The 14,942-nt window shown below is 39.9% G+C and overlaps 1 protein-coding gene across 2 annotated transcripts in view; it reads left to right on the top strand.

The window, feature by feature from the left end:
* cntfr (ciliary neurotrophic factor receptor) overlaps positions 1-12,442 on the top strand; it is a 252,365-nt gene extending 239,923 nt beyond the window's left edge. For both annotated transcript variants that reach the window (XM_032539218.1, XM_032539217.1), the window contains 4 exons: positions 873-941; positions 1,544-1,664; positions 9,629-9,755; positions 11,778-12,442. In XM_032539218.1, coding sequence (XP_032395109.1) covers positions 873-941; positions 1,544-1,664; positions 9,629-9,755; position 11,778 — 318 coding nt within the window. In that variant the 3' untranslated portion in view covers positions 11,779-12,442. The remainder of the gene's footprint in view (positions 1-872; positions 942-1,543; positions 1,665-9,628; positions 9,756-11,777) is intronic.
* Positions 12,443-14,942: the final 2,500 nt, after the last annotated feature.

Here is a 14,942-nt window from a genome sequence, read left to right as displayed (position 1 = left end):
TTCATGCATACCAAAAGGCAACCCTCTAGCTTACCCAGTGGAGTGACCCGGGAGTGATTCAGGAATCCTGAATCTCAAAGATTCAGTGTGGTGGTCTGGTTGCACTGCCTGCAAAAGGCAACAGGCATGTCACTAAATCATTTAATGCACTAACTGTAACTTACAGGGAGGCAGCAAGTCATTCTCTCATGCACTTCTGTGACTCAAACATTTAGTTCATTCTCTGTTGGGCTCTGCAAATTAAAGTGGGCACAACAGGCTTTTAAATGTTGGCATGCATCACATTGTGTTATAAAATGATGTGGCATTGGTGCCAACGCTTTCTGGGATAATCATCAATTATGCCACTGGTATTTTGCAAGCATGTGCTGGTATGTGTAGAGTGTAGAGGCAGCGGGGGCATCAAGGTTCAATCAATTCAACAGTAAAATGTAAAACACAGCAAGGATAAAGCAACAGACTTGACCTATGCACAGCATAATGATGAAAGGTGTGTTGTAAATAAATGAACACTGGATAAAAATTGTATAGTGTATGGCCACAGCTGAATGTACCCACCATAAAAGAATAAAGGCTCAGGCTAGGATTGCTATACTGAGCCCATAATTTCTAGGTAGATCTATATATCGCTAGAAGGGTATGACTTTCAGACCAATGTTACTCAGTACTCCATGACTGCATTTACAGAAATTCATAATGTTGGAACATTTCACATCCCTAGGAGCATAGTATACAATATATAAGATTGTTTTTTTTTTAAACTATTATATGATTAGATTAGAATAGACAGTACTTTTAGTCAATAAACATTACCCAATTGTGCTGTTCCCTGATCCAAACTGACAACCTGCTCTCTTCCTTTTTCTGTTCAGGTTGAGCTGTCTGACAGCACCTCCCACACCATCACCGATGCCTATGCTGGGAAGGAATACATCATCCAGGTAACATCTCCTGTCCTGCAACTCTACCGGACTGACCATTTAAGACCTAGGGCCCTATTTTAACGATCTGAGTGCACAGCGTGAAGCGAGTGGCGCAGGTGCGTTTAGGGCGTGTCCAAATCCACTTTTGCTAGTTTGACGGCAGAAAAGAGGGTCCGTGCCCCAGGCGCATGGTTCAAAAGGGTCGTACTTACTGTCTTCAATCATTCATAGGTGTGTTTTGGGCGTAACATGCAATAAACCAATCAGTGTCACCTCCCATTCCCTTTAAAGGCCAAGCGTGTTTGTAACTTGGCCCATTGCTATTATGATGGCGGATTTGCACCGTCATATTTAATATGCAATCTTATTTTAAAGATGCGACAAAGCTTGGAAACAAATGAATAAATAAACATGTGTAAGTGATAATATAGGTAGGGAAATGTCTGACAGTGCAGTACTGTACAGTTACTCACTTTTGCATATTGATTTTGGTCTTCTGCTTCCTATTTTTTGTGCATACCGCCTGTTCACATCCTACTGACTTTTCATATGATACTTAAGCTTATTAATAAACACTTCTAATTAACTAATGACTGTGTCCCTGTGCTTGTGTTCAACAGGTGGCAGCCAAGGACACAGAGATTGGAACATGGAGTGACTGGAGTGTTGCTGTCCATGCTACACCCTGGATTGAAGATCCTCTGCCGATCACTTCCACAACCGAAGTAGACTTTCCTACCGGTAGGTCACAGCCTCAGTTGAAGCTTGTACCTTAGTTTCTTACCTAAGGGGACTTTCAAAGTTGACTTATGTCAGCTAAGAAAGTTGAGAACACTCACATTTCTGAAAACACTATCCAATCCACACCGCCAGGAATGAAAGCAGGTTTCCTCGTGTTGAACTTTCTGTGATTGAGGTTTCCCAAAGCATATCCACTTTAAAAACAAACTCTCTCCCTAAGTCAAAGACAAATCAAATACAAGTCTCACTGACTAAACTGATGAAGCAGATTTCAATTTATGAATGAAAAATGGTCTCTTCAAATACATAAAAGACCAAAAACAAAGGTCATGATATAATCAAATGTTGTGACCGAAAGTCTACAGCCGTGCTCGGAGAGCTTTAAGCCTAATGCTAACATGCTCATAATGACAATGCTAATATGCTGATGCTAAGCAGGTATAATAATAACCGTGTTCACCATCTTAGTTTAGCGTGTTAGCTTGCAAACTTATTTTTTTGACCTGCTGATCATACCTGCCAACATTTGGTTTTTCTAAATCTGGGAGATTTGTGCGGGGAGGGGGGGTATTATTTACACTGCAATATACATGAAAACATAACTTAATTATTATTAAAAAGTCACAGAAACACTTTGGTACAATCACATTTTAGTTTTGCATCATTCCTTGAGCATCAATAACTATCTCTCTTTGGTTAACATCAGTATGTTTTGTAAACCTGAATAGGTGCTCTTTTTTTTCTTTTCCAACACTTTTTCTGAAGTGTTGTAGTTGTAAGTGGCAGATTAAGACGTTTTCTTCCTCTGTCTGTCTTCATGAGGATATGATCAAGGATACAATCGCCTGTGTGCCCTTATGTGCCTCTCCTGCGCCATGGTGCCGCCATGTTTTAATGTGCTGGGTAATGTCCTTTTTCCCCCCGAGCGCTACATTAAAACCAATGAGACACACCTTACAAAAGAAATGGAGGATGTTGATAAGAATAGGTAAGATGCTTGTAAATTGTTGCATCCAACACTGTTGAAATGTACAGCTATGTTTTGATTTCTTTGCGGGAACACCGCCTTCACCTGCCATTTTTATCGGCTCGCTTCCGGGTCTGAACTTTCCGTGAAGCTTGCACAGAGATCAACTGCACAACTTTAGGTTGTCAGGTTGAGGTGACAAACGGGTTAAAAATGCTATAAGGTGTGTGGATTGTGTGAATAGGATGCGTTTCATACTAGATCTGGCAGCTGGTCAACATTAGACAAACCTATTGGTCCGATTATTTATAAAGGAGTTTGGGCCATGCAAATTACAAGATTTTCTCAAAAGAAATAATAAACCAGAGGGGAGAAGACAAGGCTAAATGCAAATCAGTATCAAATGGAAGCCTAAATTGTATGGATAAAGTGTGTTAGGAATAGCCAATGATACACTTTTAATTGTAAAAATTGACCAATTCAAAGAGAGAAGGATAGAGATAGAGTTGCTAAGGGCTGACATTGAGATATCACAATAATATTTCTCTGATTCAGTTTGTTTTTTATCAGTCTCGTAGTCCATCAGGTGAAAAAATCATTATGATGATAATAAAATATTCCTATAATGATTTTAACATTCTTTGTGCCCACAGCTGTCACGCTGTAAATTTCCTGAACCAGTTAGGTATGAAATTAAGTTTGCCTAATAACTTTCTTTATCATTAAATTGAGTATGCTATAAGCATTTGATAGCCTTGAACTTTTATCGCAGCTTAAGCTAAGAGATCCAGCAGCCTCCAGACAAATCGACACACATGGACCTGAGCGCCTGAACACGGCCTCAGTGAAACACTGTGCCATCTTTCAAAAAAAAAAAAACTCTGTCCCTCCTACAGCCTCAGATTGACTCATCTACAGTATACCGGTGCTAAACTTTCTAGGTTTTAGTTACGCATGACAAATTGTCATTTAAAATTAAAGTCATTGTAGATTATTATATTCTGTGTGTCCCTTGACACACACACACATACTCATACACACAAGGATAAAAACTATCTCCGGGAATTATCTAGTTGGCACCCTTTCAGCATTTGGCTGAGATCAAGGATGGCTCTCTTATCAAACCGAAATCTCTCAACACACTGATGACCCCTTAACAACAGGACGCCCATTCCAGATCTGATCACTCTCCGCCATTCTCTCCGACAACCCTGGACTAGCAAAGTGCAAATGGAAGGACACATTAAATGAATAAACACTGAATGCTATTGGAAGGATAAAATTGCAAACCTGCAATGACTGGGAGCCTGAGGGTTTATCTACACCTTCACCAAGTTGCATATCAAGCTATCAAACACTTGGTTATATGATATTTAAAACCGATCTTTACTGACAATACACTATGTGACCTTCCTCCACAGTGGTGCGTAGGAGGGTCTGGCCGGTCCACGCAGCATTCCGGGATGGGAGAAAAACGTGCTCTGGTGTATTGGCATTTCTTTAAACCCATCACAATTGTCTTGGTCAGCACTAAGCACCAGACAGAGCCACGGTGCCGCTGCAAAATAGCCTCGGGAAGGAACTTGTTTTGGTGGAACACGTGTACGTTCAAAGGTTGTTTTAATAACCGTGGTCCTCATAAATCGACCAGAGTCTAAAATGCCAAAACGTCTGTGCCCACGGCAACGGATATCCGGGCTAATTGAGTGAAATCTTTGCAGTTTAAGGTGGTGCGAGGTGTGCTTTTGCACCTATAACCACACCCTATAGTACACTTCAACATCATTGCAACAAGTGGTTGGCAAAACTTTCTTGCAGATGTCAAATTTAGGGAGAGCAATCTGGATTATTACAGTCTCATTGGATACAGCTCCTGACCAGAGCAGTAACTGTGCCAGGCAAGGGGAAAAGCACGTACAGTGGTCAGATACCGATATGCACAGTTTTAGGATCAATATTTCCAGTATGAAAACGCTCTCTGCAAATGTGCAAATAAATAATTTCCAGCACAGAGGAGAGTCTTTCTATTGACAGGTCACAGCTCAAGTTGAACCACCAACTTTAACTACTGTATATTGTACCACATAACTTTTGGATAGACAATTTACAGTTATTTGCTTTTCATACATAAAGTGTGTCTGCTTCACTAAAGATTTACATTTTTGTTTCCCACACCAATAAAGGCTTCACAAACGGCAAGCTTTTTTCTTTTTTTTGCCCTTGATTTTTCCTCAGAAAACCTAAACTAAAAACTACCTCCACTCCCACTTTGTTTTTAATTAATAATAATAATTATTATTATTATTATAAAAATCCCCTAATAGCAGGTCTCTATCAATCAGAAAAATGTGATTATATATAAGATTTGTAAATCAATAACACTGCACACTAACGTAGCATTTCTTTCGATCATCCTTGGAAGCATTTTGGTTGAGCTGCCCCTGACTTCACTGTGCCCACCTTAGTTCTGAATCCATGTCTTTGTAAAGATAGCATCACTTGGGAAAGCTGTTTATTTATCATCCGGTGCAACTTGACTTTTACATCGGGCAGTTTCATATGAGGCAAAGTAGGGTCGAGAAATCATCCAGCTGTGACTGACTGACAATATGATCCAAATTTGTCTTGCTGTCTTTCTCTCCCTCTCGTGGCCTGTCCTTTAACATTTACCAACAGTTTTAAAGTCCAACAGTGACTCCTGTTGGTCATGCGCAGCACTGCACACTGATCAGCACAGTCCATTCTGCATGTGCTTACAGTACACATGACTAGAAACACACAAACACATGCTAAACAGCAAACATGCAACTTGCTCTAACACTCCCGCACACATACACGCACATAAACAGTGCTACACACACGTGCACAGTACCTCCCTATGATTATTAACACACAAACACTGACTCAGGACACAGTGTATTATCCTTGTTCTCAAAGAAAGAACAGGAGGTTATTGGGGTTCTCCTCATGCCTCTTCTCGATCCAGCTGCGGCATCTCTGCTTCCCTTCCCTCTCTCCTTGTCCCATTCTCGCATTCACTCACCCTTTCGGTCTTTTCTTTCTCTTTTCCTTTCACTTCTCTGTCTATTAGCCTGTCCCTGTCTTTCTCGTACCTTTGGTCACCTCACCCTTTGTACCTTGCTCTTTTTCTGGCCTCCTGCCATCTTCTTTACAGATGTTCCTTGCTGAGCGACCGATCTGTCGTAGCTGTGTGCCGCTGGAACTGCTTTGTGGATATCAATAAAGTGTTTTCAGGTCTGGTTGCCGTTCCCATTGATGGACACCCCATTTTCTCCATGTATTTTTTTGCCCCTCCGGTCTTTAAAATAAAGGCAGTTGAGAAGTAAGAAACAGTAGGTACTTTTCTGTCCACCTGGTTTTTATGCTAATAAAAATAAATAAATAAATAAACACAACATCATTTGTCCAAGTCCAGACGTCCTATTTTAAAGTAATTTCAAAACTCAATCAAGTAATTTTTCACTTTCCACTTTCTAATTGAATCAGAACCACATCAGTAGGGAAACAAGGATAATATTGTATTTCCTGTCCACAGCTGGACCAATAAACACAAAAACAGTTCAGCCAGGGCCAACTTCTTTTCCAGCTCACCAGCTTGTTAACATCTACACACTGACCAATATTTCCTGGCTGCTCAGTGGATTAGGTAATGAACGGACTTCCTGTGACTTATTGATTGTGTAGCTCACAGTCGAAACACACGGCTACACTTTCTCCATTTCCTCTTTCCCTTTACCCGTCTCTGCCATATTTCCACTTTATCCTTGTTTTTTTCTGTTTTTCCCTGTTCATGCATCAGCAAGAACAGGTCGACCGTACCTCGTGGAGAGTTGCACTTACGTGCCCGCTCTGTTTCCATCAACAGCCTCATTTTACATCAGAAGGATAGCGCGGTGACAGACGACGACATGTAGAAATCCCATCCTCAGTGATTGGATCATCGCTTAGCAACCACATTCCAGGAAGTAAAAAGCAGCTAGAGTCGAGGCTTAAAAAAAGTTGCAGACATCCTTAGTGTTACAACCATTTAAGATATATGTTTCGGCCTCACCCACGCTGAGAGACAGAAACTGGACACTGTCTAGCACCAAACAGGCAGCACTAGATATCACTTCTTATATCCTTCATGTCGAGATCTATTTATAAATGCTTGGTTTCTGCGTAATAAGCAGAAACCACCAATGCTAAAGGTTGAAGCAAATGCTGAGGTGCCTTAAGGTCCTCTTCTGCCGCATGCTGGCTCCAATTCATAGGAAAACCATTAACTTTATTATACTTATTATGTCATTAAGGTGACATTGAGTATTGAAACGGGAGGTGTTATTTCAGCCATTCACAAAGTAAAAATTGCATCCAATTCCTGGACAATGTTAGGTGAAGTATCCAATATATTAGAATACATCTGTTTTGAAAGTCAAAAGGTACGAAACAACGTGAGGCAAGAAGTTAACTAAAACTCCCAAGGTGTATCTATGGCGCTCTGGTTATGTGCTAGCTTCAAATCACTGATTTAGTAGTAGGTAGGTGTGTGCACGTCCAAGGGCAAGCTGACGTTTAGGCTTTGTGGAAACCTTACAATACATGCAAGTATAATCTGCTCACTTCTGGAGTAAAGGTCAGTTTTGGATGACTCTGGTGTCTAGGGCTGCATGATATGAGTAAAAATATCGAAATCAATTATTTTGACTGATATCGCGATTGCGATAGGATTCACGATATCGGAGGCAATGATCGTTTTTGTGTTATTATTCTCATTTAATGGAAATATATATGTATATATAAAATGATTCAAGTGTGATTTCTTTTTTTTTTTGCGAGGATCTGTACCAGACAAAGATTTTTTCATTAGTCTATAGGATGTGATTTTTCAGGCCGGGATGTCTCTGCAGCACCACAACACTTTCTTTCAGAATGGTTTGCCACGTTTTGCCTTTAACAAATATTGCACACCCCTGCGTTTTGGATATTGCAGTAGTTTATATTGTAATTTCGATTAAAGTGTGATTAATTGTGCATCCCTTCTGGCGTCTATGGGTATGTGTTTCGGTGTTCTGCAAAAGAAAAATCATGTTGTATTCATCACAGCTAAGGGCGCCTCTGACTAGCTTCTTCTTCATAGCACCGATAATTGAGGCTCATAAGTATAGAGCTATTCACCACACCAAACTAGCTTAAAAAAAACAGCATTTTTCCAAAAAAAGAAGATGAGTACATAACACACATGGCCATAAATAAGATGGAACTACAGTATTGTTTATCCAGGAGACTCCTGTGTTTCTGTGTGGAAATCTTGGGTAATTTACAGTGTCTCCTCTGTTGAGATGTCTCCACTGACTGACAAAAACTGGCATCAAGCAGAACCAGAAAATGCTGATTTTCTTACAATCTTTTACATTTGAATATCCTAAAGACGTCAACATTATCAGCTTAAACAGGCAGAATAATTGGAGTTGAAGTAAATAAGTAAATCTAATCTCATTAACTACTCTTCCCCGTGTATTCTTCCCATTCTTCTTGGTTTTCTCTGGGTTTTTTTGTTCAGTCTCCCTCTCACGCTCCTTCTCTCCTTTACCTGTTTTTCTTCCCCGCTGTTGTTCATCAATCTTCTCTCCCCGTCACATCATTGTCTTGTCGCCCCGTCCCCAACTACCTTGTTACATCAACGTACACCCCATAACTGTCTCTTCTCGTCGCCATCACATTAGGTCTGCATAATTTGTATTTCCTCCACCACTCTGAAGCAAAATGCTGTGCTGCAGGCGGGATAGTATTGCATTGAGCTGCTGACTATGTTAAACGTGTCCTAGTTCTCTCTCGCTCTCTCTCTGGCTATTTCACACCTGGCTGCTTCTTCCCGACTCCCAACACAGTACTACACAACAGTCATTAATTGGAAGGAGAGGGAAATCATATTCTCTCTCCAGTAACAACAATGACGTTGGTTCTAGACTGAACTGCAAACAGTGTGCATGACTTAATATCTACTGTGCTGCCTGCAGCTGTAGCAATAGCCCCGTTTTTATAAAACATTAAACTGTGATATTTGTATTTGTTAAGCTATATAAAACCAACCTGAAGCACTAAAAACTGCTTAAGCATTTAGTCATTTTAAGCTTTCAAGTACCAGCCCCATACACTTGAACATAACCGTACTGGCTGGGAATGTCACTGTCAATGTCAAGCTTTTCTGTTTCTTGGGAACAAAAAATAAAAAAAGGATCATTTTTAGTAATTTTTTTTATTGATTTATTGTTCTAGTATTTTACCAGGGCATGGATGGTTTTGCTTCCAAGTCTGAATAATAAATCTCAGTGTAGTCAAATGCAAAAAAAAGTCCTCAATTTTGTGACTGGAATTGGGATGAGTTGGTCTACAGCTCTGGTTATGTGCTTTAAAATCAGAATATGCAGCGTTTTATGGGTGTGTAAATGGGTAGATTTAGCATCAGACCTTTTCTTATCAGCAGTATATTAACCTGCCACAATGCACATTCCCCCTTTTTTCCGACTTTATTCACCTCCTGCTCTATTCACGTCTCCTTTACCTCAGGGTTTTTTCCTCAACCTCCGTTTCCCTTTCTCATGTTTCCGTTTCCATATTTTATCCACCCATCTATTTTGCTCTCTCCGTTTCCCCGTGGCGTTAGTATGAATGAGATTTTTTTTTGTCGTGTTCACTTAATAACTGCCTTGACAAGTCCCATATTGATTGTGCCTGCGGATTAGAATTGATTCCACTCTACAGTGTATTTTCCTTTCTGTTTGGTTCTTCCCCGTATGATGAGCGCTTTTCAGTGTCCATTCATCAAAATGACATTTTGGGTGTTTTGTCCCTGAGGAACAAAATGATTGTGTGACTCTGTAAGACCAACCAAAAAAACTAAGGAAAATGGAGGGGAAATCAGGTTATTGATTTAGAAGCGTTTATTAAAAATCTGCTCAGTAAGGTTTATTTTGTTTTCTGCTTGTTTTTCTAGAGACTAAGACCTCCCCCATACCGTCCTCCAACGCACCACAAAAGGCTGAACCTCCAGTGGGCAGAGCTGCCAGGCTCCTCACATTTTTCTCTCCTTTGCTGTTAGGAATGCTGCTGCTGTTCATGTGGTGAGCAAACCACACACACACACACACACACACACACAAACACACACACACACACTTGTAACGTGTGTAATGTGAGTTGATTATCAACTTCGTCATTCGGCCACATATTGGCAAGACGATGCATGTCTATTGATGCCCAAAAGCACGTTTAATAGAACAAGAGCAACAACGATTGGGTGAGTTTGTTTTATGACCCAGCGGGGCGTTTGTTTTTCATATGTTTCTCCAGAAACCCTGAAGGGATTGAGGAAAAAATCCAATCTGAAGCTGTCCCGTTTCATTAATTTTACAGGTTTCACTCTGTAAATCATGCCGTAATAGTCCGTCGCTTGTCGAAGATGTAGATATTGAAGAATGAATGTTGAAAAGCTTAATGTCATGGTTCAGAATAAAGCTTGCTGTGAAGGTGTGCAAACAGGAATTGTGTTTTGCAACCTATCCAGCACCCTTGTAATAACACTTACTGTACTTGGTACTGTATGTACAGAAATATTGATTTTTTTGGATTGCCTCCACACTCGCGAATACCGCTGCTTTGTCGCGACCTCGGCATCAGATACCGACACACAAGGCACTCACATGCACTAGAAGCACACATGGTCGGACCTGCATTTAAAACAAAGAACAGAGAAGCTCAAATACATACAACACACACACACACACACACACACACACACATACACACAGAGGGAGTGTGACTTCATTCTCTGCTCAGGACGCCATTACTCCACTATATCTTTACACAGCAATTTGTTTTTGCTGCTATATTAATGTTCTGCATATCAAGCAGAGCCCCTTGTAACCCTACCAAATGATATTAAACATGGCAGCTAAACACCTGCTGCTCATTTTACTTTCTACTGGAGGATGAAGCAAACCAGGTTTAGTTGGATGAATATGCTAAAGACAAAATTATGCCAATTTCTTGACCATACCCTCTACAGCGAGTCCAACTGGGAATCAGTGGTGTGTTGTTTAAACCCAGTATTATCTCTTCAGAGCATGAATAAGGGATCATGATTTGTTTTTGTAATACAGGCCAGTGCTAGTTTATAGTTCTACTCCACCACACACACCACAAAGGAAATATTATTCTTTTTGCTCCACTACATTTATCCGACAGCTACTAACAGAAACTTTACAAATTAAGATTTAGCATCCAAAAATATTTGAAAACAATATGAAATACAATGCATAGTTAAAGAATAAACCAGTGGTTCCTACATGGTTAAATTTATAAAACTATTTGAGGCCTGAAGTCCAAAAACTGAATTAGTGCATACACATGGTTTTAAACCATGTGGATCGGATCACCAGTGCACAGCAATAAATCAGAGTGTAAATGAGCACCACGATGCGTTGCAATTCAATTGCTCCAACCACTTGCGAGGTGCTATAGGATGCATTTGACCATACATCTTTTTGTAGTGTAAACATTAATGCATCCTGAAGGACTAAACAGGTAAATACGTCATTAATGCAGGATGTGGTGGTTGTTTTGGTGACAGTGCACCAACGCTCTATAACTTGCCTCTTTTACGACAAGTTGGGCAAATTGTTGTATAATCGGCCGTCATTTTGCCCTATAGAACGAGATGTGTTCGCTTCTGCTGACAACGATTTTGGATTACCGAAATGCATTTTAAAACAAAGTGTGGGGTGCCTGAGTAGCTCACCTGGTAGAGCAGGCGCCCGTACATAGATGTTTACTCCTCGATGCAGCGGCCGCGGGTTTGACTCCGCCCTGCGGCCTTTTGCTGCAGGTCATTCCCCCTCTCTCTCCCCTTTCATTTCTTCAGCTGTCCAAATAAAAATACCCAAAATGTAATCTTTTAAACCAAGTGTGGATAGGGCCTTTAAAAGGGACAGACCCACATTATGAGAATTGGTACTTTTACCTATATTTAAAAGTTAATGAGCGACTGATAGATGGACAGATACTAGTAGTAGTAAGTCCTAATCAATAACATATTCTGTTTGCAGCTTGTGATGTCTAATTTGTGCTTGTGTCTCTTTCTCCAGATGTAAATGTCTTATTCCTGAAGGGAGTAGGAGGAAGAAGAGGAGGAGGAGGATCTTTTTTCTATTTTGCACATGTTTCAAGGATACAGTGCATCGATCATTTCTGTCCATCACACAGTTACCCACCGAGATTACTTAGACATGAAACCAGACGATGATAATGCGGTTCAGCATTTTTTAATAATGGTGACATTATTATGGAGAAATTCTTCAGAGGTACTTTTGAAAGCGCCATCATCAACAACAGAAGCAACAAGAGCAGCAACAACCACAACAACAGCAGTGATATCAGCATAAACAGTCTTATGTTTCCCCCTGGTGGCCTCCATGGGCCACAGCAGACTTTGTTTGGCAGACAACAGATGGTTTGGGAATCTCCTCTTCAGAACAAGAAAAGCTTCAGAATCCTCATTACCTTTTTTTTGTTTTGGTTTTTTATTGTTCGATAGTCTTCATTTTCACTTTCTTGAAATTGCAGCACCGTACAAACAAACGCACACATATATAGAGCATTCGTGTGTGTGTTTGTGTGTATAGTCCCTGTAGCAGTGCCCATACAGCTAAATCATCATGCCAAAGACTCAACTTCACCCCCCCCCCCAACAAAATGATTCCCAAACAATTCACTGAGCTTCCTGAAGCCTGTGTCTGCCTTCGTTGTGGGTTAAAAAGCCCAGAAAGTAACGTCTGTCTGTGTCTGTGTGTCTGTGTGTGTGTGTGTGTGTGTGTGTGTGTGTGTGTGTGTGTGTGTGTGTGTGTGTGCGCACAACAACTGATTAATGCAGACTCAAACCGTGTACGAATAAAACTTAAGACAAGTCTGAGGAACCCCTACCGCTCCTGTTTGGCAACAAATGAGCCACAAAAATATTCAACTGAATCTGTCAACTTCCAACGACTGAATCAAAATGATGGAGCAAGTGTGGTTTTTTTGGGGGGTTTTTTATACGAGGACTAACACTTTGAAGAATTCAGTAAGGGTAGTCTGGCTTAGTTAGACAATTAGCTTTACACTCTGCTTTCAGCAACTGGCAAAGGGGACCTGGATTGTAAAACAATAAATAAAGTGGATTTGAGACTGAACACTTCTTTGCCCACCCATTTGTTTTGGTTCGACGACGACAAAGTTGGTTATTGAAACATTGAACAAGCTATGTTGGTTTTCCATTCTGCTCTGTGTTGTAAATTACACTTACACAAAACACTTTGCTTTCCAAATTCTGACGCCTCTACGAACGTTTTGCAGTTTACACTTCAATAGCCAATATCATCAGTTAATATTATGTTATTCAAAGGAATATTGATGTGTTTTATTGTATTTTTTTCTATCTTATGGACAAAAAAATACAAACACACATTTTTAGTTTTTAGTTTGTTTTTTTCAGACATTCATAATGGCTTAATTTTCCTTGATCCTATTTTGTAAACTATGATATGTAACTTTAACATTGAACAAAAAGTTTATTATTTAATAATAATAATAATAATAATAATGTATGTAGTAGCAGTAGAATGTTGTAACCTGTACCTGGGGTCTTTTTTATAGATGTATATACAATGACAGGTTTCAACCATTAAATGTGACCATTTCACAATGAATGATGACACAGTGGCCTCATACTCATTTTGCCTTTCAACTGATTCCCTGAGAACACAATATACATATATATATATATATAGATATATATCAGTGCTGTTATTCTGACCGGGTGATCCAAAACATTTTCTCCTGGTAAAGCAAAAACAAAAAAATGTTTTAAACTGGCATGAACAAGTAACTTTCTAATGGAACAACAGATGATGCATTTCTTGCTTCCCACAATCTGCCATAAACAAACACTGCTTCATTTCCAAATAAATACGTGTAACCTTGCAGAGAATGTTTTTCTCGCTTTGGCTCAAGGAGAAGGGAGAAGTATATTTTACAGATTCAGATGTGTTACAGCTGAGAACAAACCCTTCAGTGCCAGAGATGTGAATGCCTGGTGAACAGAGACAGACAGAATGTGCTACTTACTTATTTACTTACATAACACTGAATGAAATATGACATTAAGGTTTCAGGCCAATGCCTTGGTCAAGCACACAGAGACACACAGACACACACACACTAAAGTTCTGTTTGGGTGTGATGCATCTCCCATTTACTTAATTGTTTGTTCCTTGGCAGTTCAAATGTATCTTCAGTTGGTATTTCAACATGTGTCCATGTGTTCATTGATTTCAATATGCATCAATCATTTGACGTTAGTTATGTCCACTTTTGCGACTGATTTGAGCAACTTTGAGAAGTGCACTTGTAAAAAAGTTAGTTCAATTAGTTTCTCAGTCAATGAAAAGGTCAAGGCTAACATCAGCATGCTAGCATGCTAACATCAGCATGCTAGCATGGAAGTTTAGCAGGTATGCTGTAGCATGCTCACCGTTATAGTTTAGCGTGTTAGCATGCTAACATTTGCTAATTAGCAATCAACACAGCTGAATGTACAGCTGAGACTGATGGGAATGTAATTGTTGCAAGTATGCCACCATAGATCAAAGTATTGAACAAATTTAAGTTCAGACCTGATAATAGTGCTAGAGAAAAAGTCACGGGAGCATATCACGTTTCACAGCAATCCATTTTTCACTTAAAAACAATACTGTAAACCAGTTTGGAGACCCCCAAAGTCATCACAATCCATAATCTGGGGGCAATAAATGGCTTCACAAAATGCATCCACTTAGCCAGTTATTCCAGTCTGGACCACAGTGGTGTAGCGTGCCACTAGCATGACTAAAAATGAAATCACTTGAAAAACAGACACCTGTATTATCATCTGACTGCTCATGTTTCTTGCCACTTTTGCACATTGTGTTTCCGAGGTGCATTTATTTGAAGGACAACATAAAGGCATTCTTCATCAATGGAACAAAAAATCTGAGTGAGGACTTGACTCACTCCGTATAATGTCAAAAAAGCATTCGTCCTTTTGAATCTACTAACAACAAAAAACTGTTCAGCAGCTCTGCCATATTTTTCCTCTTTGTTCTGGTTCTCAGGTCTGTACAGGGATTCTTCACGTGCTGAAGACCATCTTTTTTATTTGAAACTGTTTTAAGTCATGCTCACTTAACCCATCTGTAATCACCATGTTCACATCTCGGCAGATAAGTCTCTCAGAT

Source organism: Etheostoma spectabile, chromosome 16 (assembly GCF_008692095.1).
Source record: "Etheostoma spectabile isolate EspeVRDwgs_2016 chromosome 16, UIUC_Espe_1.0, whole genome shotgun sequence".
Lineage (NCBI taxonomy): Eukaryota > Metazoa > Chordata > Actinopteri > Perciformes > Percidae > Etheostoma > Etheostoma spectabile.
Note: the sequence above shows the minus strand (reverse complement) of the source record. Positions and strands in the feature narration are given on the sequence as shown.